At 38.0% G+C, this 22,595-nt stretch overlaps 1 protein-coding gene across 4 annotated transcripts; it reads left to right on the forward strand.

Annotated features, from left to right (window-relative positions):
• Window positions 1-472: 472 nt before the first annotated feature.
• LOC106823076 (zinc finger protein 177) lies at window positions 473-22,137 on the forward strand. Of its 4 annotated transcripts, XM_044751722.2 has the most exons (10): window positions 473-646; window positions 1,158-1,219; window positions 1,765-1,846; window positions 11,518-11,577; window positions 17,307-17,392; window positions 18,288-18,414; window positions 18,851-18,943; window positions 19,454-19,542; window positions 20,083-21,091; window positions 21,994-22,137. In XM_044751722.2, exons 1-10 carry the CDS (start codon window positions 613-615, stop codon window positions 22,011-22,013), a joined length of 1,662 nt encoding a protein of 553 aa, XP_044607657.2. In that variant the 5' UTR covers window positions 473-612; the 3' UTR covers window positions 22,014-22,137. The 4 variants fall into 4 exon arrangements, with proteins under 4 accessions (XP_044607657.2, XP_044607653.2, XP_044607656.2 ...); XM_044751718.2 differs by having other exon boundaries at window positions 20,083-22,137; XM_044751721.2 differs by lacking the exon at window positions 11,518-11,577 and having other exon boundaries at window positions 20,083-22,137.
• Window positions 22,138-22,595: the final 458 nt, after the last annotated feature.

The following is a 22,595-nucleotide window of genomic DNA, read 5'->3' on the forward strand; positions in this document are numbered from 1 at the left end:
ATCCTCGGGGAGGGAGGTGCGGGGGGTGGGGTCCTGGCACCAGTCTCCATCGGATTCCGAGGGAGGACAATATTTATTAACTCAATACGATTCTCATCCATGTTGATCGTGTGTTGTCATTTTGCTATGATAGACAGTGAGAGAGTGGACATGCAAGTCTCAGAATTTGTGCTGTCGCTGGAGGAATGATTCGTTCATTTACCAGCATTTATTATGTCTGTAATCTGCTCAGCACTGTGTTAAATCCTGTCAGTAGAGAAAAGTCAGACTAGAAGAGGTCACAATCTGGTTGTGAGGAGATAGATACATTTATTCAGTCGGGTGAAAGAGGTGCTCTTAAAGCTATGTAACTGGATGAGATCACCAGTGAGTATGTCCAGGTAGAGAGGAGAAGGTCAAGCCCTCAGGGAGGTGGTGGGAGAACGTGGAACCCTGTCTAGGCATTGGATCTCCCTTCTTCTTTCTCCAGTGAATATTGGTGGAGATGGCAATTGCCTGATGCCAAGATGTCTGTGATGGTTTAGGACCCAGTGAGAGAACGTGTCTGTGGAAGTCAGCCAGGAGGAGTGGACTTTGCCGGAACAAATTCAGAGAAACCTGTACAGAGATGTGATGCTGGAGGACTACAAGAATCTGGTTGCAATACGTAAGGCTGATAGCATTTCTTCATTTAGTTTTTTCAGGAACAAATATTTTTAAAGTGAGTGTATCTTAGGCTCTGTGCTTATTAATCGCAATGCAGTAGTAAACAGAGCAGACATTGTTTCTGCTCTCAGGGACCTTACCATCAAGTGTTTTCCTCATGAAAATGAAGATCTGTTCATTGCACTGGCTTTACTTTCTCTATGGGTAAAAGGCTTAGGACTTCAAAAATGTTTATACAAGCTTGAGCCGGGATTTCAGGGGAAAGATCAGCAACCCTTTTGGTGCCCAATGAGAGACAGAATGTGTGTTTGCACTTTAGTTTATTTGAAGGTTTACTGGTTTATTAGAGTTGGCATGAGCATTTTGTTGTTTCTCAAATTATACCAACACTATTTGATATCCCTGAAGAGCAGAATTTTGGCCCCTTGGTTTATGGAAGTATTTGCCATCCTTGCATTTTCTTCTTACATCAGTCGTCTTTCTTTGAGAGCAGACCTGGTCTGATCTTTCAGGTGGAACAAAGAGGAGAGCTGAGGACACTGGGAAGAGTTCTGCAAAGCGAGGGAGAAGGCAGGTGTGGTTCTTTATGTGAAACAACTCTAATCCATGAAAGGTGCAGACCATTTGGAAATGTTAAATAGGAAGCTTTGAAGATCTTTTTTTTTTTCCTAAGAATACTGAGGCCACTTGGTTTCTAAGGTTCCTTTCGTACCTCAAACTTCCCTTTTTCTTTAACTTTTCATCCACCTTCTTAAACTTCCTTTTCGCCTGGGGACAGTAAGATCTGTCCCATTTCTTCTTCAAATTTATCATTTGCATTTAGCTCTTTATCCATTTCTTTCAACTTTGTTTTCCTGGTTATACTGCTTTCTGTTCACTGTTAGTCTCAATGTTTATAGAATCATTTCTTAGTAAATCACCTAACTGTGACCACAGTACCTTATCACTGCCAAACTCTTAATACAACCAAACTTCTCAATCTCTGTTTTCATTTATTTCTTTTTTTCAATATATTTTAAGTTAATGTTTGAAAGTAAATACACATTGGCCTTCATTTTTAAAACCTTCCTTCCATCATTTATTTCTCCAAGAACTTATTTTTTTTTTATCTTATTTCAGATTGGGACGCATGTCTTAATACCAAATGGTCAGCACCTCAGCAGAATATTTTGCAGGGGAAACATCCAGTGTGGTGGAAATGGTAAGATTCACAAGGTGTAATTCCTTGCCTTCCACACTAGTAGAAGATTGGAAATTCCATAAATTAGAAAAGCAGCACAATAATCATGAAAGACGTTTGAGGCTAGTGTTATTCACCCAAAAAGAAGCTGTTTCTTATAGAGTCTTGGAGAGTGAACTTGGCAAATACTTTAAATACCCTTCACAATATATTTCATCAGTGTTCACTCAGCTAAATATTCCCATATATATAATTCAGATGAAGTTTTTGATAAATAATTCTGTCTCGATCACTTACCAGCTAAACTCTATAAGAATCCTTGTGAAATAAAGAATACAACAGAACTTTCTACAGAATTGTCACTTCATACTGCTTGAAAGCACGCAGGTCTGGTACCGTGCATTGCAGTGAAAATGGAAGAAAAAACAAAAATACTTCAGTCATACTGATTTGTTTCCTGTATAGTCTACCACAATTCAAGGCAGAGGGGAGAATCTCTGAACATAATAAACCTAGGAAACTTTTCTCAATAATCTCTTCAACAGGAGAGAAAACACAATGGAGAGGAATCGTTTTTTTCCCATTGTGAGGAAGCCTTGAGTGAACACTCATACCATAAAACTCACAGGAGTACTTACATCAGAAAGAAAACTTGTGAGTGTAATAGTGTGGCAAAGCCTTCACAAAGAACTCTGCCCTTAAACTACTTAAGAAAACCCATAGTGGAGAGGAACCTCCTAAGTGTAATCAATGTGCAACAGCCTGCAGCCAAAATCTACATCTTCTGGTTCACAAGAAAACTTATACTCAAGAGAAATCCTGTAAATGCACTGACTGTGGAAAAGGCTTACCTTCTTCCTCACATCTTAGAGAATGTATGAGAATTCATGATGGAGATAAAACGTATGCTCTTAAGAAATATGGGAAAGTTTATTCTCCTTCTATAAGCCTTTTTGTGCACATGCGAACTCACAATGTAGAAAAACCCTATGAATGTAAGAATTTAAGAAAACCTTCACTGGGTCTTCACATCTTACTCAACATTTAAGAACTCACAGTGGACTGATGCCTGTGGAATGTAAGAAATTTAAGAAAGCCTTCTTTATTCCCCAGATCTTGCTAAACATATAAAATTTCATACTGGAGAGAAACACTATGTTTGTAAGAAGTGTGACAAAGAGTTTACTTGTGTCTCAAAACTTAATATTCACATGCAAGTTCACACTGGAGAAAAATCATATGAGCGTAATAAATGTGAGAAAGCATTCATTGATTCTTCAGGTCTTATAAAACACAGAAGAACTCACACTGGAAAAAAGCCTTATAAATGTAAGGAATGTGGAAAAGCCTTTGCTAGTTTCTCACACCTTACTGTATATATGAGAATGCCCAATGGTGAGAAGCCTTATCAATGTAAGGAATGTGAGAAAGCCTTTAGTAATTCATCTTGCTTTAATATCACCTGCAAACTCACCCTGAGTAAAACCCTGTAATTGTAAGAAGTGTGGGAAAGCCTTTATTAGATCCTCATTTCTTATTCAACATTTAAGAATTCACAGTGTAGAAAGTCCGTTTGAATGTAAGGAATGTGGGAAGGCATTTAGATATCCTTTCCACCTTAGTCAACGTAAAACAACACATACTGGAAAGAAGCCATATAAATGTAAAACATGTGGGAAAGTCTTTACCATTTCCTCACACCTTACAGTACACATAAGAACTCACACTGGTGAACCACCTTTTGAATTTAAGGAATGTGGGAAAGCCTTTACTTGATCCACATATCTTATTCGACATTTAAGAACTCACAGTGGGGATAAGCCATATATATGAGGAATGTGGGACAACCTTTAGTAATTCCTCATGCATTACCAAATGTATAAGAATTCACACTTGAGAGAAGCTTATGCTTGTAAAGAATGTGGGAAAGCCTTCAACACTTTCTCACACTTATTGAACATGTACTAATTTATACTGGAGGTAACCTTACTCTAAGGAGGTTGGAAGCCTTTAGCTCTGCCTTATACCTTAATATTCAGCTGTGATTTCACAAGTGTGAAAAATCTTACGAATGTAAAAAGTGTAGGAATTTTTATCCTCCTCTATGGGAAAGTATGAAAGCACACATTATGAGAGATCCCATGAGTGAAATGGATAAAGGAAAGCCTTTGATTGTTCTTTGTCATTAGGAAACATGATTCACACTGGAGAGAGACTGTAAATTAGAAATATACGGAATGTGGGGGCCAGCCCTGTGGCTGAGTGGTTAAGCTCGCGGACTCCACTTTAGTGGTGCAGGGTTTCGCTGGTTCAGATCCTGGGAGTGGACCTCACACTGATCATCAAGCCATGTTGAGGTGGTGTCCCACATAGCAGGACTAGAAGGACCTACAACTAGAATATACAACTATGTACTGGGGGCCTCTGGAGAGAAGAAGAAGGGAAAAGCAGAAGATTGGCAACAGATGTTAGCTCAGGTGCCAATCTTTAAAAAAAAACAAAGAAAGAAATACAGGGAATGTGGAAAAGGCTATCTTAATTTACTGTACATGTAAAAAGTCACACTGGAGAAATTTTGTTTGAATAAAAAAAATCAGAATGCTTTTAGTAAATATGTTTTTATAAAAATAAAAATCCTAAAAAGGTTTTTTTCCTTAATGAAAAAATTTGGTTATCAAAAGGGTTTTAAGGTGCCAGCCCCATGGCCTAGTGGTTAAGTTTGGCACACTCTGCTTCAGTGGCCTGGGTTCAGTTCCTGGGCACGGACCTACACCACTTGTTGGTGGCCATGCTGTGTCAGCAACCCATATACAAAACAGAGGAAGATTGGCACAGATGTTAGCTCAGGGCAAATCTTCCTCAGCAAAAAAAAAAAGGTTTTTAAATAAAACCTAAGGGTAAGGAATTTGGGAAACTTTTGGAGTACAAATTTTCCCTTACTGCCTACAAGAAAATTGATACTGGATAAGAAAACAAAGTAAATTTTTATTTAAATATTTGCCTTTGTGTGTGTGTGTTTTTTAAGGTAGACCCATAGTTTTAAAGATTAACGATGTTGAGCATCTTTACATGTGCTTCTCATTCATGTATTTTCAGTGAACTGTCTGTTCAAATAGCTTTTTTCTTGTTGTTAGAGTCTTTGGTTTGAGTTACTGAGGTTGGTTTTCTTAATGAACAGGTTTATTGAAATATAATTGCCATACAATAAACTGCACATACTTTAAGTGTACGATTTAAGTTTTGGTGCAGACACACATATCCTTGAAACCATCATCAATCATTTCCCCATATACTAGCAAGGAAAAAATGGAATTTGAAATTAAAAACACAATACCATTTACATTAGCACACCAAAATATATGCAAGATCTATATGAGGAAAACTACAGAACTCTGATGAACAAAATCAAGCACTAAATAAATGGAGAGATATTCCATGTTTATGGATAGAAAAACTCAATATTGTCAAGATGTCACTTCTTCCCAACTTCATCCATAAATTCACTCAAAATCCAAGCAACTTATTTTATGGATATTGACAAACTAACTCTTAACATTTATATGGAAAAGCAAAAGATCCAGAATAGCCAACACAGTATTGAAGGAAAAGAACAAAGTTGGAGGACTGACACTGCCTGACTTCAAGGCTTACTGTAAAGCTACATCAATCAAGACAGTGTGATATTGGTAAAAAAGTAGACAAATTGTTCAGTGGAACAGAATAGAGAGCTCAGAAATAGACCCGTGTAAATATAGTCAACTGATCTTTGACAAAGGAGCAAAGGCAATGGAATGGAGTAAAGAATTCTTTTCAGCAGAGGTGCTGGAACAACTGGACATTCATCCGAAAGAATGAATCTAGACACAGACCTTACACTCTTCACAAAAATTAACTCAAAATGCATTGTCGACCTAAGTGTAAAACACACAACTATGAAACTTCTAGAAGATAACATAGGAGAAAATCTAGATGACCTTGGGTGTGGTAATACCTTTTTAAATATAACACTGAAGGCATGATACTAAAATAAACTGGACTTTATTAAAATTAACTTCTGCTCTGCAAAAGACGTTGTCAAGAGAGTGAGAAGACAAACTACAGAAGATACTTGCAAAAAACACATCTGGTTAAAAGGCTGTTATCCAAAATAGACAAAGAACTCTTAAAACTCAATAAGATGATAAACAGCCTGAATAAGAAATGTGCCAAAGACTTTAACAGACACTTCACCAAAGAAGATATACAGATGGCAAATGAGCATATGAAAAGATGTTCCACAACATATGTCATCAAGGAAATGCAAGTGAAAACAACAATAAAGAGCTGGCCTGGCGGCATAGTGGTTAAGTTCCAGTGCTTTCTTTTGGTGCCCCAGGGTTTGCCAGTTCAGATCCTGGGCATGGACCTACACTGTGCTCATCAAACCATGCTGTAGTGGCATCCCACATAGAACTAAAAGGACTTACAACTGGGATATACAACTATGTACTGGGGTTTTGAGGAGAAAAAAAAAAGGAAGATTGGCAGCAGATGTTAGCTCAGGGCCAATCTTCCTCACACACACAAAAAAAGTGAATAGTTAAGACAGGTAGGTAGTCCTAGGCTGGGCCCTTACGGGTGAACACTCATCCATGGTTCTGTGACTGTGATCCTGGAATGGATAATTTTTATCTCCTTCCATTTCTTTCCCCTCTCTTGAAAGTTACACAGCAAATTGTATCCATCTGATTGAATGTGCATATCATATACACTCTTGTTAGACCTCAGATAGCTCGGCATGACGCTAGTGAAGCACATGATTTTATTATTAAGCCACTTACTCTGCAGATCCCAAGATGAACCTGAAAACTCACCCATCAGCGGCCCCAGAGACCTATTACATCAGGGTGAAATCATATCTGAATAAGACTGACCTTTTTTCCTCAATCATTTTGCCTCTTAGTAATCATTATTTTTCAAATTAAGAGCCATCACAACTCAGGGAAAAGTAGAGAGAAGGACTGTTTATTTTTCCCCACTGTTTTGGCACCTGTAACAGTACAATTGGTTTAATTTCAGGTTATCACAGTTATATATGTTGGTTTTCATGAATCTCAAGAAAATGAAAGATTTATTGCTCTCATCAGAAATAAGAGGAACAAAACTTTCATTCATGTGTCAATTGCAAAAAAATCTTAATATTTGATAAGGAAAGATACATATTTTTTTGAAAATATACATGAGTGTGTAATGAAGCTGGAGGTTTTGATTTTAAATCCCTAGATATCCCAGATTTAGTCTGGGAATTTGTATTCAAATATGCCTCTGCTCTTAACCCATATGTGGTGCAATTTTGCCAGTTTTTGATCCAGATATAAGTGGTGAGAGGGACCTTTGTTTTTTAAAAGAAAATTCCAAAGTAGTTATTTGTAAAAACCTGAAAATGTGGCCCATATCCTAACTTGGTTAGAAGGAGCCACGTTTGTCTTTTTCCGTGTCTCAAAATAAAGGCCTTCAATTTGTCACCAGTAAGTTAGATGTTTCCCCTACGTTTTTGATATATTTTCAGATTAAAGATCTTCTCTTCCAATCCTTATTTTCCTCACTTACTAAAATTATTTTTTATAATAGCTTTATGGAGTTAAAATTCACATATGAGTCACCCATTTAAAGTGTACAATTAAGTGGATTTTAATATATTCTCAGAGTTGTACAATCATCACCACAACCTAATGTTAGAACATTTTCATAACCCCGAAAAGAAACCCGGTACCCATTAGCTGTCACTGCTCATTCCTCCCTACCTCCCAGACCTAGGCAACCACTAATCTATTTTTTGTCTTTATAGATTTATCCATTGCGAACATTTCATATAAATGAAATCATACAATATGTGGTCTTCTGTGACTGGTCTCTTTCATTTAGCATATGATTTTCAAGGTTCATCTACATTGTAGTATGTGTCAATATTTAATTCCTTTTTATGGCCAAATAATACTCCCTTGTATGGATACATCACATTTTATTTATCCACTCATTTGATGGACATTTGGGTTATTTCCACTTTTCGGCTATTATAAATAATGCTGCTGTGAACATTCATGTACAAGTTTTGTGTGTATCTATGTTTTCATTTCTCTTGGGTATATACCTAGGAGTGGAATGGCTGGTTTATATGGTAACTCTATATTTGACATTTTGATGAACTGCCAGACAGCTCCAAGGTAGCTGCACCATTGCACATTTCCACCAGGAAAATATGAGTTCCGAGTTCTCTACATCCTCACCAATGCCTGTTAGTCTTTTTGATTAACCATCAGAATGGGTGTGAAGTGCTATGTCATTGTGGTTTTGATTTATGTTTTCCTGGTGGCTAATGAGAAGCATCTTTTCATGTGTTTAATGGCCATTTATATTTCCTTTAGAAAAATATCCATTCAGATCTTTTGCCCATTTTTTGTTTTTGTTTTTGTTTTTTTTCTCCTCAAAGCCCCCCAGTACATAGTTGTATATTCTTCGTTGTGGGTCCTTCTAGTTGTGGCATGTGGGACGCCGCCTCAGCGTGGTTTGATGAGCAGTGCCATGTCCGTGCCCAGGATTCGAACCAACGAAACACTGGGCCACCTGCAGCGGAGAGCACGAACCCAACCACTCGGCCACGGGGCCAGCCCCTCTTTTGCCCATTTTTTGAGTTGTCTTTTTTTTTATAGAGTTGCTAAGGCTGTTAAGTCATGATGCGATGTTAGCTTTTATCAGACACTTTTACTGTATCATTGAGATGATTATACTGTTTTCTCCTTTGATCTATCAATTTTCTAATAAACCCCTTTTGCATTCCTGGGATAAATCCAACTTGGTTCTGATGTGTCATTTTTCTCGTTTATTGATGTATTTGGTTTAGAATTATTTTCCTTGGAATATTTGTATCTATGTTTATAAATGATATTTACCTATCATTTTGTTTTCTTATAATGGCTTGTCGTGTTTGATATCAATATTGTCAGTCTCAAAGAACATTCCTCTTCGCTTTATACTCTTAAACAAAGATAAGTCAAACTGTTACATGAAATTGTTTTAAAAGTGGCCATGTCTGTCTCCCCGCATCCCTCCCCTGCGGTACTGTAATAGACTAATCAAAATGCAAACATGGCGTTTTGGATCATGCCCAATTCTGGAGTTCTTACATGCAGGCTAAATTAAATAAAACCTTCCAAATATCTAACTCTTGCCTTATAGATTTGATAAGTCATTACCCCTACTAATGGTTAGTAATATGGAGACATGTGACCAAATATATTGAAGTATAGTTTAAGTTACCAGAATCTTCGTATGTCTAATCCCTAAAGACTTTGAGTCAGATTGGACTGTTCTCTTCTTTGAAAGGCAGCACTGACCTATAAAACCTCTGGGCCTGGTGTTTTCTTTGTGGGAGTAATTTAAATACCTAGTTCTTTATTCTGCTACTGCTTTTGTTTTCGGGTGTTCTTTTTAAGGAATCTGTCCAGGCAGTGAGTTATCAGGGCTGGGGAGACCTGGAGCCTCACTGAAGGGATCAGCAACAGCCCAGATTATTTCATTTTTTTAATACATTTTTTATTGTGGTAAAATGTATATAATATAAAATTTGCCTTTAAAACCTTCTTTTTTTTAAAACGTTTTTTGGTGAGAAAGATTGTCCCTGAGCTAACATCTGTTGCCAACCTTCCTCTTTTTGCTTGAGGAAGGTTGTCCCTGAGCTAACATCTGTGCCAGTCTTCCTCCACTTTGTATGTGGGATGCCACCACAACATGGCCTGCAGAGTGGTGTGTAGGTCCGAGCCCAGGATCTAAACCTGTGAATCCTAGCCCTCTGAAACAGAGTGCGCAAATTCAACCACTATGCCGCCAGGCCAGCCCCCATAACCATTTTTAAACGTAAAATTCAGTGGCATTAATTAAATTCACAATATCATGCAACCATCACCTTCCAGTTCATATTTGCAATTATTTAATACTATTCAGTTATTTATATCAAGTCATTTTTGGTAAATTTTATTTCTCTAGTAACCTATTGTGTGTGAGTTTTGAGCTTGATTGGCATAAAGTTGTTCATAATGTTTAGTTATGAACATAATTAAACACATAATGTTTAATCATATGTTAAACTCTGCAGCATCTGTAATTGTGTTCTCTTTTGCTTTTTCATTTTCTTTATAGGCCTCCCTTTTTTTCTTGAATAATCTTGCTTTTTTCCTATTTTATTTGTTTTCAGAGAGCCAATTTTTTTACTTGATTGGTCCTCTCTGTTATTTGTTTTCTAGTTCATATTCATACCATATTCTTTTTTTCCCTCAACTTTTCTTCATGTATTTTGAGAATTTTTTCTCCATCCTCTTAGTTGGAAACTTAGATTAATTTTTAACTTCATTTCTTTTCTAATGTAAGCATTTAAAGCTTACTTTTTTTCCTAAGACCCACTTTAGCTACAACCTACAAGTTTTGGTACCTAGAACTAATCATAAGTGTGATTTTTTCCTAAACTCCAAATATATGACTTTTTTCTATTAGAACGAACCATATGAAGCTGCTAACATTCAACCATTTTTTTAACTTGCTAAAATGCTAGTTTCATGTGATTCAACATAATACTTTTCTTCTGTTATTACTATATAAGTTAATTACATTTTTCTCAGAGAAAATACTTGTATACAAATTCTTTGAAAGGTTTAAGACTACCTTTGTAGAATAACAGTAGGGCTAGTTTTTGCAAACATTCCACATGTGATTGAAAAGAATATGTGTATTCTCCCTTTCTTGAGCATAGTATCTGTAAGTGTTTTAGATTAAGCTTGTTCATTTTATTATTCAAATCTTCATGCCCTCTTTTTTTCTTCTGATCTGTTCATTACTGAGAGAAGTGTGTTAAAATCTCTTTCACTTGTCTATTTCCACTTTAATTCTGTTAGCGTCTGTTATAAAATTTATGAGACTACGTTACTCATATAACCAACTTCAGAATCTTTATAAGTTCCTGGTTAATTGAATCTTGTACCCTGATGTAGTCACCTTTTGCAGTGCCTTTTGTCTTAAAATGTGTGAAGTGAAGTTAGCCAAACAAACTGTTTTGGTTAATATAGCCTGGCAGGTGCGTTGTTTTCATATTTGAGATTCGGACTTTCAGTGTTATTTTGATGTTTAGTGCATCTTATGAAGGAGCTTCGAGCTGGAGTTTGTCTTCATCTACCATGGCAGTCTCTGGTTTTCAACTGTAGAGCTTAGGCCACTTACTTGTACATTTATTGTGATTATTGAAATAGACGTTCTCTACCATTTCACATGTGCTTTTTATTTTACTACTTTTTTTGGTTTCTTTTCCCTCCTTATTTTTCTAACCTTTGGAATAATTGAGGGTTTTTTTTTTCTCATTCTATTTTTTCTTCTAGATTGTGAGTTAAACCTTCTATGTCCATTTCTTCAGCTGTTACCCTAGCTATGTTATCATGCATACTTGGTCTAAAGCTAATCAATATCTTTATTCTCTACTGGAAGAATACAAGGAACATAAAACTGTAATTACCTCCCTCCCAATTTGTATATTTTTATTATTCAGTATTAGAATTCTAGCTTGCTTTTCCATCTCACAAATTAGATATTATTATTACTATTTTATATAATCAAGGCTCATTAGTTTTACCCATTTTATTTTTGTTCACTCTACTTTCTTAACATTTCAGGTGTTCAAATTCCTATTTCCTGGAATCCTAGAATTTACTTTAGGGATGATCCTTTGATGGGTAAGCTCTCTCATATCTTTATTTTAAAATGTCTTTATTTTACCCTCCTTCTTTTAAACTTCTAAGCTTTTCATCTGAAAATTTTCCAGCATACACAAAACTAGAGAGAAGAGTATAATGAATCCTCATGTCGTTGACACTCAGCTTTGACAATTATCAATATTTTACCAATCTTGGATCACCTAGGCCTGAGCTGTGTAATCCACTAGCCACGTGTGGTATTTAAATTGCTTAAATAACACTAGCCTCACTTCAAGTGCCCAATAGCCAAATGTGACTGGTGGCTACCATATTAGATAATAGTGTTGGACAGTGCTTGTAACCTATCTACCTGCTCTTCCTTATTTCTGGAGGGTTTTTTTTTTTTTTTTACAGCAAATTCCAGACATGTGCTTTCATCGGTAAATACTTAAGTATGCATCTTGAGCTGGTACACAACCATCACAGCATTTTCCCCCCTGGCAAACTCCGAAGTTCCCTGATCGTCTCCAGAATATCTTTTTACAGTTGGTTTGTTCAAATCAGGATCCTATCGGGGTCCCCACATTGCTTTTTGAATATATCTCTCTTAAGTTTCTGTTTTCTCTCCTCCTCCTTTTGTCTTTTTTTTGTTTTTTACCCATTGACTTATTGGACATATCAAGTCATTTGTCCTTAAAATGTCCTACATTATGGATTTGGCTGTTTCTTTGTGGTATTTAACTGCTTTATCTCTCTATCTCCTATTAAAAGTAGTTAGTCTAGAAGCTTGAATAGATTGAGGTTGGATTTTTTTAAATTCACCCTGAAACCTAAAGGAGATATTTTAACTGGATTTAGAATTCTAGGTTGATAGTTACTTTCTTCTCAGTACACTGAGCATATCGTCCTGCTTTCTTCTGACATTCATTGTTGTTCTTAAGAAGTGAGCCATCAGTTTGCTTTTCTTTTTAGGTGACCTCTTTTTCCCCTGGCTGCTTTTAATATTGTAGAAAAATTAATCAACACCAAGGAAGAAAAAACTATAATGAATCTAGGTGTCGATTTCTTTTTATTCATTCAGCTTGGGACTTATTGTGCCCCCTGGATCCAGAGGTTAGTGTCCTTTACTAATTCTAGGAAATTCCTAGCTAGTTTCTCATCAAATGGTGTAACAGAATTCTAATCTGGTAGTGAGTCTTTGCACTGAGTTCCTAACTTCAGTGAGTATACTTTTTTCTTTTTTTTTTTTTTTTTTTTTTGAGGAAGATCAGCCCTGAGCTAACATCTGCCGCCAATCCTCCTGTTTTTGCTGAGGAAGATTGGCCCTGAGCTAACATCCATGCCCATCTTCCTCTATTTTATATGTGGGATGCCTGGCTTCCCACATATAAAGCATTCTCACATCAAGCGTGGCTTGGTGAGCGGTATGTAGGTCCACACCCAGGATCTGAACCGGCAAACCCTGGGCAGCTGGAGCGGAACGTTCGAACTTAACTGCTGTGCCACTGGGCCAGCCCCAATGAGTATATTTTTTATTTCTAAAAATTATGTTTGTTTTTTAGAAGTGCTTGACTGTTTTTATTGTCTTATTCCATATTCATCCACATTTCTCTTAATTTCTTTAAGCTTGCTAAATATAGTTTTTTTGTATTCCATATTGAAAAAGTCTAATAATATCTGAAGTGTTGTGGGGTTTTTTTTCCTGCTGCCTGTGTTTTGGCTGCCTTGCACCCATGGTACATTGTATATTTGCATTTCATAAATTTTGTTAACTGTGACTTCTTCAATTTACTTAAAACCTTATATGTGGGAATTCTATGAAGCCTGGCTTCCAGAGATAGGTCTATTTACTCACACTAATTGTCTGGGGGCAATACAACCTAGGACCCTCTTTAAATGAAATTATTCTTTTGAGGTTTTTTGGACTACACAAATAATATGAATTTGGACTGAAACCTAAGATTTTGTTTTTCTCCCTTATCTTATGCCAAGGTCTAGACCAGTACATTTCTCACTGTCCCCTTCTGTATGGAAAATTTCTTTGTTTTCTTTAAAACTTTGAATTATGGATTTTCAAATATACTGAGGAGTAGAGGGTACTATGATGAAGCCTCTCTGTACCCATCATCCAACTTCAATGATTACCAGTATTTTTGCCTTCTTAATATGTCTGTTCTTCCCCTAGCTTACTATTGTAGTTAAGTTTTGTTTTCCTAGAGCATTCTAAAACAAATACCAGACATCATATCGTTTCACCCATAATTTGAGTGGTATCTCTAAAACAAAAGGGTATTATGAGGATACAACCAGCTTAACCCAGTTAGGGGCTAAAAAAGGAAGGGAAAACTGTTACAGATCCATTAAAAAGAATAAACTTTTAACCCAAGTTTTTGGCATTTTCACAATACCGTTCTCACACCCCCCAAATTAATCATAGTTCTTGATATTGTCAGTGGTCTTTGACTAAACAAGTTGGGACACACCTATAGTTAAACAGATCGGATTTATTCTGCTGGCAGGAAGGCAGAACACGTAACATGGTGAACTGTGGGATGTCTCAGTAAGAGAGTGTTAGACTTAAAGGATTTGGGCTTGTGTTAGAAGCTTTTGGGGGAGGGTTCCAGATTAGATGTTGTCAGGAAGCGAGGGTAATTCTATGATTGCATATCTTAGTAAAGCTACCTAGAAGGAGGAAACACTAGGCCGGAGTAAAGCTGTCATTGATAAAGAAGCAGCAATTGCTCATATTAGCCAGAAGAGAGGGATGTTTGGTCACTTTTGAGGCCCAGCTGATGTTTATGATTTGTCTGTGTTCAGATGTCATTACAGAGCGGCCTTGTCTTTGTTGATAAATCATGGTCCCAGAGTGGCCTTGTCTGCTGTTGCTGTTCTGTGAAATTGTTTATGTTCAGCAGGAGAACACCCAGACCTAGCTGATGGTTCCCAGGCAGCTCCTAGATGTCGGGGGCTGCTTTTCTCTTTACCAATATCATCTAATACCCAGTCTGTGTTCACTTCACCCCAAATGCCTCAAAATGTGTTTTTACCCTTAGTTTTGTTCGAATCAATATGCAGGGTCCACACATTCAGTGGATTGTTATGTCTCTTAAGTCTCTTAGTCAGTAACGTTCTCCTTCCACTTTCTCCTCCAAATTGGGTTTGGCTGATTGTAACCTCATGATGTCATTTAACATATCCCTCAGTCTCTCCTCTTCCTCTTCTTAAATAAACTGCTAATTAGATGAAAAGATTTGTCAGGGTTTTTTTTTTGGCAAAATTATAGTTGGTGCTGTTTCTTGTTACATCATATCAGAACTCACGTGACGTCCAGATGCCTCTTTTGTGACAAGAGTTATCAGTTGGTTCTGATGTCAGCTTGACCCTTCCTTTATAAAGTTCCCCAGCTTACTTATAGAGTCTTAAGTTATCCCCTAACTAATAAGATTCCTTCTTAATTACAAAAGGAGAAAGGGTAACTTAATGGAAAAACCTGTTGCATGCCACCTTAACCAGGTGATCAAAGTTATCACCAATAATGAGACAAACTGGTGACATATGCCTCCTTAAATTATGCCCTGAGAAGGACCTGCATCAATTAATGTAATGCTTCATCCGAAAATGAACTTTCTGAATCTAATCATAAGAAAACATCAGACAAACCAAAACTAAGCTACAGACTGAAACATTCGTCCTGCACTCTTCATATCTTGAAAGATAAAGGAAGCCTGAGGGACTGGTCCAGATGAAAAGAGATTAAAGAAAGATGGTTTGAGGGCATGCTCTGGATGGGAAATTTCAAAAGTGATTGCTATTGTGGGGACCTGGATTTGGCCACCCCAAGATATGTCTCTTTGGCATGAGGACTATTTGAGGCTGGTTTCTTTGCAGACAGGAAAGCAACTAAAAAGTAGAACTAAATCTCTATCTGTAAAGGTGCTTCCCTCTCTGTACCAGGAGGAAAAAAGGAGATGACCTTCTTTCTAGAAACTCTTAATCAGTGCCAAAGGCAAGGACTTAAATCTGCATTTTATTGTGCTTGTCTTTTAACCTCCTGTAACTGACTTCCCTCCCCGTCTCATTTCTTTAAGGATTAAGCATCTTTCCTTAGGCTAGGAATTGATTGCTGCTCTCACCTGTGACCACCCAGCTCAAGACAATAGACTTGCCTCCTGCTACGCCCACCGAGATAGCAGACCCACTACCTGCTGTGTCCATCAAGCACTGTGCTGACAGGGCAATCTTGTGACTATTGTGGGAGGGACATTTCAATCATATGTGAAATATCCTGTTTGGGGGTGTATAACCGCTCTGTGCACCCCACTTCTTCGGTGCCCTTTCTTCCTTCAGGAAGAAAGGCCCCGGGCCATGGTCCTCATAAAGCTTTGTTTAATTTTCTCTTGCTATTCTGTCTCATGTGAATTTAATTTGTTCTCCTGCCAGACGAACCCACATTGGATAGAGGAAATGTCTTCCTCCCCTACACTATAAAGGACATGATTGGGCCAGTTGGTGAAATCCTGCATGTGAACTCTGTGTTAGATAATGATATTAAATCCATGTTAAATGTTCCTGGTTTTGATTGTTGTGGTTGTGATAGAAAATGTCCAACTTCCTATGACACTGAAATATGTAGGAGGAAAGAGTCATGGCATCTGCAGTTTCCTCTCAAATGAATTTCTGTCAGTATCATTCTTGCTAAAGCACACACATGCACGCGCACACATCCACAGCCCCCTACGAAGAGAGGAGAGAGAAAGCAAATGTGACAGAACTTTAACGGTTGGAGAAGAGTCTATGTGAAGAGTATATGGAAGTTCATCATATTTACGCTATTCTTACTTATTTGAGTTTGAAATATTTTTCAAGGTTAAAAGTTGGAAAGAAACATCCCCACTCTTTACCTAATATTTTAGTAGCCATTGATTGTCATTGCCTAGATCGTTAATTCACTAGTGGTTGTACAATGGTGACTTTCTAATTCTAGCATTATCTTCATAATAAATGGAGCTTCTAATAAGGCTTCTATGATTCTTCAGTAGGATAAAGGATAAGCTTTCCTTTATCATAACTATTTGGTAATCATAAAATATTGTTGATAAAGGAGAGGAGGGGATACATGCTTGATTCTTTCTTATTATGAATTTCGAAATAATGAATTAATATCCTGCCCACCTCCAACAGTGACCATTGAAGGATTTTTTTGGTATCATTATGGACTCATGATTTTTTTTTACATTTGCTATATTTCAGTTGACTCCAGTCATTATTCTTTATTAAGTTGTTCCACCTGAAGCCAGACTTAAAAGGAGCCATTTTAAGTTGTCTCCCATATCTTTTTGACGCAACCCAATTAGTCTTTGAAAGGCTCCTTGCTTTCCGAGTATAGGATGTTCCAGGCTCATCTTGAACGTTTCTTGGTCTACACTAGACTCAGCTATTTCCCAGATGAGTCCTGGTTTCTTTCACAGGTAAATGGCACTTAGAGGCTTTTTGGCACTAGAAGGCCTCATTGCTCTTAAGTTGTTAAGGACTCCAGGCATTTTCGGTGGTTCAGTCTAGGAAAAAGGTTACAAAGAAAAGATAAGTACATACTATATTCCCAATTCCTAATTGTTCTTGGGTAGGGAGATACAATCTTAAGAGTGAACTGTACCGTGTGTTTGCACATGCGTGTATGTGGTTACTCTGAAGCTCGTATGCAGAAGCTTCCAAGCCTCTGAGTGTATCTGTCAGTCCTAGGCTCTCACAGCTTCTTTCTTCTGCTCTAGCTCTGCTTGCTCAGGACCCTGCCTGGCCAGGAGAGAGACACACCAGAGGAACTATGGCTGCAGGATTGCTGAGAACCTGGTCACAGGTATGGGAGAAATTATTCTGTTTCCAAAAATACATCACTGTTCCCAAAGAACACATCTCTCTTTTTTTTTTTCTGCTGAGGAAGATTTGCCCTGAGCTAACATCTCTTCCAAATCTGCCTCTTTTTTTGCTTGAGGAAGATTAGCCCTGAGCTAATATCTGTGCCAGTCTGTCTTTATTTTGTATGTGGGTCACCAACTCAGCATGGCTGAGAAGTAGTTTAAGTCCACGCCCGGGATCTGAACCTGCAAACCCGGGCCACTGAAGTGGAGCACACTGAACTTAACCACTATGCCATGGGGCTGACCCCCCCAAAGGACATATCCCTTGCCTGTGACCCACAGCGTCACAGCCCAACTAGACCAGCCTCAGGCTTCCCTAGTTCTCTGGTTTTCTTAGAATGGGAGAGAGAATGCCTTAGGAAAGCCTTCTATTCCTACAGTATTTGTTAATTTTTTTCATATAATTTTTTTCATATATTCTTCCACGGTAAGCGTTGGTTCCATATTCTGCTTGGTGCTATGAAGAAAAGAAAGATTTTTCACTAGGAAAACCATTTCATCCATTTTCCAAGTATTTTTCTCATCCTGCAATGTGCTCAGTCTGTATTGGATCTTAAATAAGACTGGAAGAGTCCTCACAACCTACTTGTGGAAATATCAGGCCAACTGTGTGTTAGAAAAGCTGCTAAAACCACAGGCCTGAATGAGATGGTCCAGGGAGTGAGAGCAAAAGAAGAGAGTTCCAAGAACTGAACCTTGGGTCAGATAATGAGATGTCTGAGCTTCCTAGGCATTGGTCTCCCTCCCCAGTCCTGTCGGCCTCACCCACCGTCCTCCCAGGTCAGCATTAGAGCTGGTCCTTGGCTGAGCCAGAATGTGTGTGTGATGTTTTAGGACTCAGTGACCTTTGAGGAAGTGGCAGTGGACTTCTCCCAGGAGGAGTGGGCATTGCTGGATCCTGCTCAGAAAATCCTGTACAGAGATGTAATGCTGGAGAACTTTAGGAACCTGGCTTCAGTGGGTAAGGTTGGGCTCATTCCTTTATTTATACATTTGTGCATGCACTAAACAGTTTTTCATCACATGTAGTGTTCCAGGATCTCTGTAAAGAATGGCAGTATGTGGTAAACCCAAAATGGATGGTCCCTGCCTTTGTGGGGCAGTCTCATGGCTTCCCATGAAAATGTGCTGATTTCATTTTCTCTTTCATTAAAAGATTTAGGTAATTTGCAGCATGTCTGTGATCTTGGGCATGGATTTCAAGGGTCAGTTCCATGCGGGATGTGGAGTGTGGGGGTTTGTTCTGAGGCCCTTGTGAAAGAGCTCTGATCTGATTGCTTTGCTGCTCCTAAAGTTGTACTTGCCTGTCTTCAGAATCCTTTAAGATGAAAGTATTAGACTCAATTTTGTGGAAGGATTTCTTGTCTCCTACAGTCATGTGTCTTTCCCATGAGCAGGGTATCATCTCTGCAAACACAATCTGATCACTGAAGTGGAGCAGGAAGAACTGAGGCCAGAGGAGAGAGGAATTCTCCAAGGTGCCTGTACAGGTGAGCCCTAGGCAGAAAGGAGTCACTGTGTGGAGCAGCCATAGCCAGTGAGGGGAAGTACATTTGGGACTGTCAATCAGTGAAGGAAAAGAATTCTGAGGCCACTACCTGAGCTTTCCTTCTTTTACCATCTCTCCATTCATTCATACTTTCATTTGGTCTCAGAGAAAAAAACCGTGTTAATTCCTCTTTCAAATTCACATTTCCTTGAATACTTTTCGTTTACTTCTCCCTACTTTGCTTTCCAGATAATACCCTCTCTTATTGTCTCAAGCCTCCAGAATCCTTTCTATGTAAAATACCTCCCATTTCCATTTTTTTGTTCCTGTCATTGGCATCTCTTCCCAGAGCGTAGTGCCTAAAATAATTTCTCTGGTCACTGGTTGGATCTTTCACATTTTCTTCCTATATTTAGTGTTATTATTTGAAAACAGATCCATAGGATGCCTGCCTCCTTTTTTCTTTCATCTACTTTTTCTCCCAATAGTTATAAAAATTCTCCCTATTCAGTTTCAGACTGGGATACTCAACTGAGATCCAAAGATGCAATTCCTATGCAGAATGTTGCTGGGGAAAAAACTTCCAATGGCAGAAAAATGGTAAGATTCACTAGGAATGATTGCTAATTTTTTACAGTAGGAGAGGTCTGTGAATTTCTATGAGTTAAAATGGCAGCAGCACTGAAACAAGGGGAGACAGTTGAGGCAAGTAGGCTTCATTCACCAGAAAGCTGTCTCAGGAATGACTTTAGGAGTCTCGTAAAATTGAAGGAATCTCCAAACCTACCTCAACACTTGCTGCCTCACAGAGAATATCAAAAAGTAAACATTCACTTAAATGTGATTCCATTATTAAATATTTAATACATAACTCATTCATTCTTCACTCATTAGAAAAGCTCCATATTTAGGATGCCCTTTGATGGGAATGAATATGACAGAGCCTTGGGAAGAGCATTCAGCTTATTCAACTTGAAAGAACTAGTAGGGCAAAAATCGTACACACTCTCTAAAAATGGTAAAAATGTCAGTCATAATAATATGCTTTCTCTATATGGTAGAATCCACATGGAAAAGAATCCCCATAAGTGTAACGAAAGTAAGAAAGCCTTTAGTCACCACTTATTCCTTATTCAACAGGCACCAACTCATTCTGGCCGGAAACCCTTAGAATTTGATCGTTGTGGAAAATTCTTCAGAAGGAACTGTCACCTTATTTGTGCAAGATATTGCAAGGGAGAGAAATGCTACAAATGTAAAGAATATGGGAAAGACTTCAGCCATCCCTCAACCCGTAGAAGTCATGTGAATACTCACACTGGAGAAAAAACTCTTGTATTTAATGATTGTGGAAAAGCTTTCAATCAAGAGTCATCCCTTAGGAAATGCTTAAGAGCTCTCACAAAAGAGAAATCTTATGAGTGTTATCAATGTCTTATATCCTTCAGCTTACACTCTTCCTCTTCAGTACATGACCAAATACCTACAGGAGAGAAACTCTGTGAATGCAGTGTCTATGGGAAAAGATCTTCTCTCAGTGTCCACCAAAAACTATATACTGTGGAGGAAAGCTTAAAATTTAATGAACATGAGAAAGTTTTCACTGGCCCCTTGTCCCTTCAGAAATATGTGAAACCTCACCCTGGAGAGAAACCTTATGAATGTAGTGACTGTGGGAAGGCCTTCATTTTTCATTCTTCCCTTAAGAAACACGTTAGATCACACACTGGAGAGAAACCTTATGCGTGTTATCATTGCGGAAAATCCTTCAGCCAGAGCTCTCATCTTAATGTGCACAAAAGAACTCACACTGGAGAGAAACCCTATGACTGTAAGGAATGTGGCAAGGCTTTCACTGTTCCTTCCTCCCTTCAGAAACATATGAGAACCCACACTGGAGAGAAACCCTACGAATGCAGTGACTGTGGGAAAGCCTTCATTGATCAGTCATCCCTTAAGAAACATACACGGTCTCACACTGGAGAGAAACCTTATGAGTGCAATCAGTGTGGAAAATCCTTCAGCACAGGCTCTTATCTCATTGTACACAAGAGAACTCACACTGGAGAGAAAACCTATGAGTGTAAAGAATGTGGGAAGGCCTTTAGGAATTCCTCTTGCCTAAGGGTCCATGTGAGAACTCACACAGGTGAGAAGCCCTATAAATGTACTCAGTGTGGAAAAGCATTCAGCACCAGCACTAACCTTATAATGCACAAGCGAATACATACTGGGCAGAAACTCTATGAATGAAATGACCGTGGAGTAGCCTTAAGTGGTCCTTCACACCTCACTTCTCATTTTAGAACTCACACTGGAGAGAAACCTACATTGTGATCAACGTAGAAAGCCTTTAGGTACATCTCTTGATTCACCTTATACCAGGACCAACCTTATAAATGTTATAGTTCTGTGATTATCTTTATCAGTGAGTGTTTCATCCTTAAAGTGTGACAGCTTATTAACTGATGAGTGCTAAAGGTTATGTAGCACTCTAAATTCTCCTTGATCTACATCACAAAAGTTTTGATGTATAATGTTTTCATTGTAATTTAGTATTAAACATTGTCCAATCCTCATCAAGATGTCTTGGACTTATAGGTTATTTAGAAGTTTATTTTTTAATGTGCAGACTGTATCATATTTTAGTTATCTTTTTGTCCTAGATTTCTTACTTAATTGAATTATGCACAGAATGCACGATCTTCATGATAGAGATGCTAAACAATATAGATTCAAACAGAAAATTGTTGGAGACTTGCTGTGTGGCCTAATGTGTGAGACACTACACATTGCCATCCCAATGTCCAGTTTTCCCTTCCTTCCTTAAAGTAACAAAACTACAATTTTGTTCACATTGGCAGGGTGGACAATTTTTTAAGGACTCAGCTCCAGCTTTCCTTGCAGCTCTGACTGCCCATAAGCCCATAGTTCTGTCCAGTGAGCAATAGGCAAAGGTCACTGCTTGTTGGTTCTAAAGAAGCCCATGGAAATGGGAGCATCTCATTTGGCATTTTCTCTTTACCCTTTGCCTTGTTTCTTCTTTCCTAGAAAATAGACCAAGAGGATGACAGTCATAGGCTACTGATTATACGAGAGGGACATACAATATTATTTGGCTGTACCAGCCTTGGGTTGCTTATTTCTGGACTTCATGGAACATGAGAAAAATAAACTCCTACCTGGTTTAAACTACTCTTGTGGGAAGATTCTGTTACAGTGGATATCAGTCTCAACTGATACATCTCATATGTGGTCAGGTTTTATGAATCCTTCAACTATGGTTGGAAGCAATGTATATTCTGTAATTGTTGGGTATAATAGATTCTTTCTTCTTGTGTTTTTTAGATCTGTATCATTACAGACCTTACCTTGTCATCTGTCCTTTATTGAGACAGTTGTGTCAAAATGCCCCACTATGACTGTGGATAATCAGATTATTTTTTAAATTCTTCTCTCGTTTCATTTCGAGGCAATATAACTGCATGCATACAAATATAGTCATTTTATATGTTTCTGTTAAATTGTCATTACATTCTTATATAGTGCCTACCCTTTTTCCCTAATAATGAATGTTCATTAATTCATTTGATATAAATGTGAGCTATTGACCTAATTGATAGTATTTTCTCCCTACCAATTTGTAAAGACAA

The sequence above is a fragment of the Equus asinus genome, chromosome 20 (genome assembly GCF_041296235.1).
Source record: "Equus asinus isolate D_3611 breed Donkey chromosome 20, EquAss-T2T_v2, whole genome shotgun sequence".
NCBI lineage: Eukaryota > Metazoa > Chordata > Mammalia > Perissodactyla > Equidae > Equus > Equus asinus.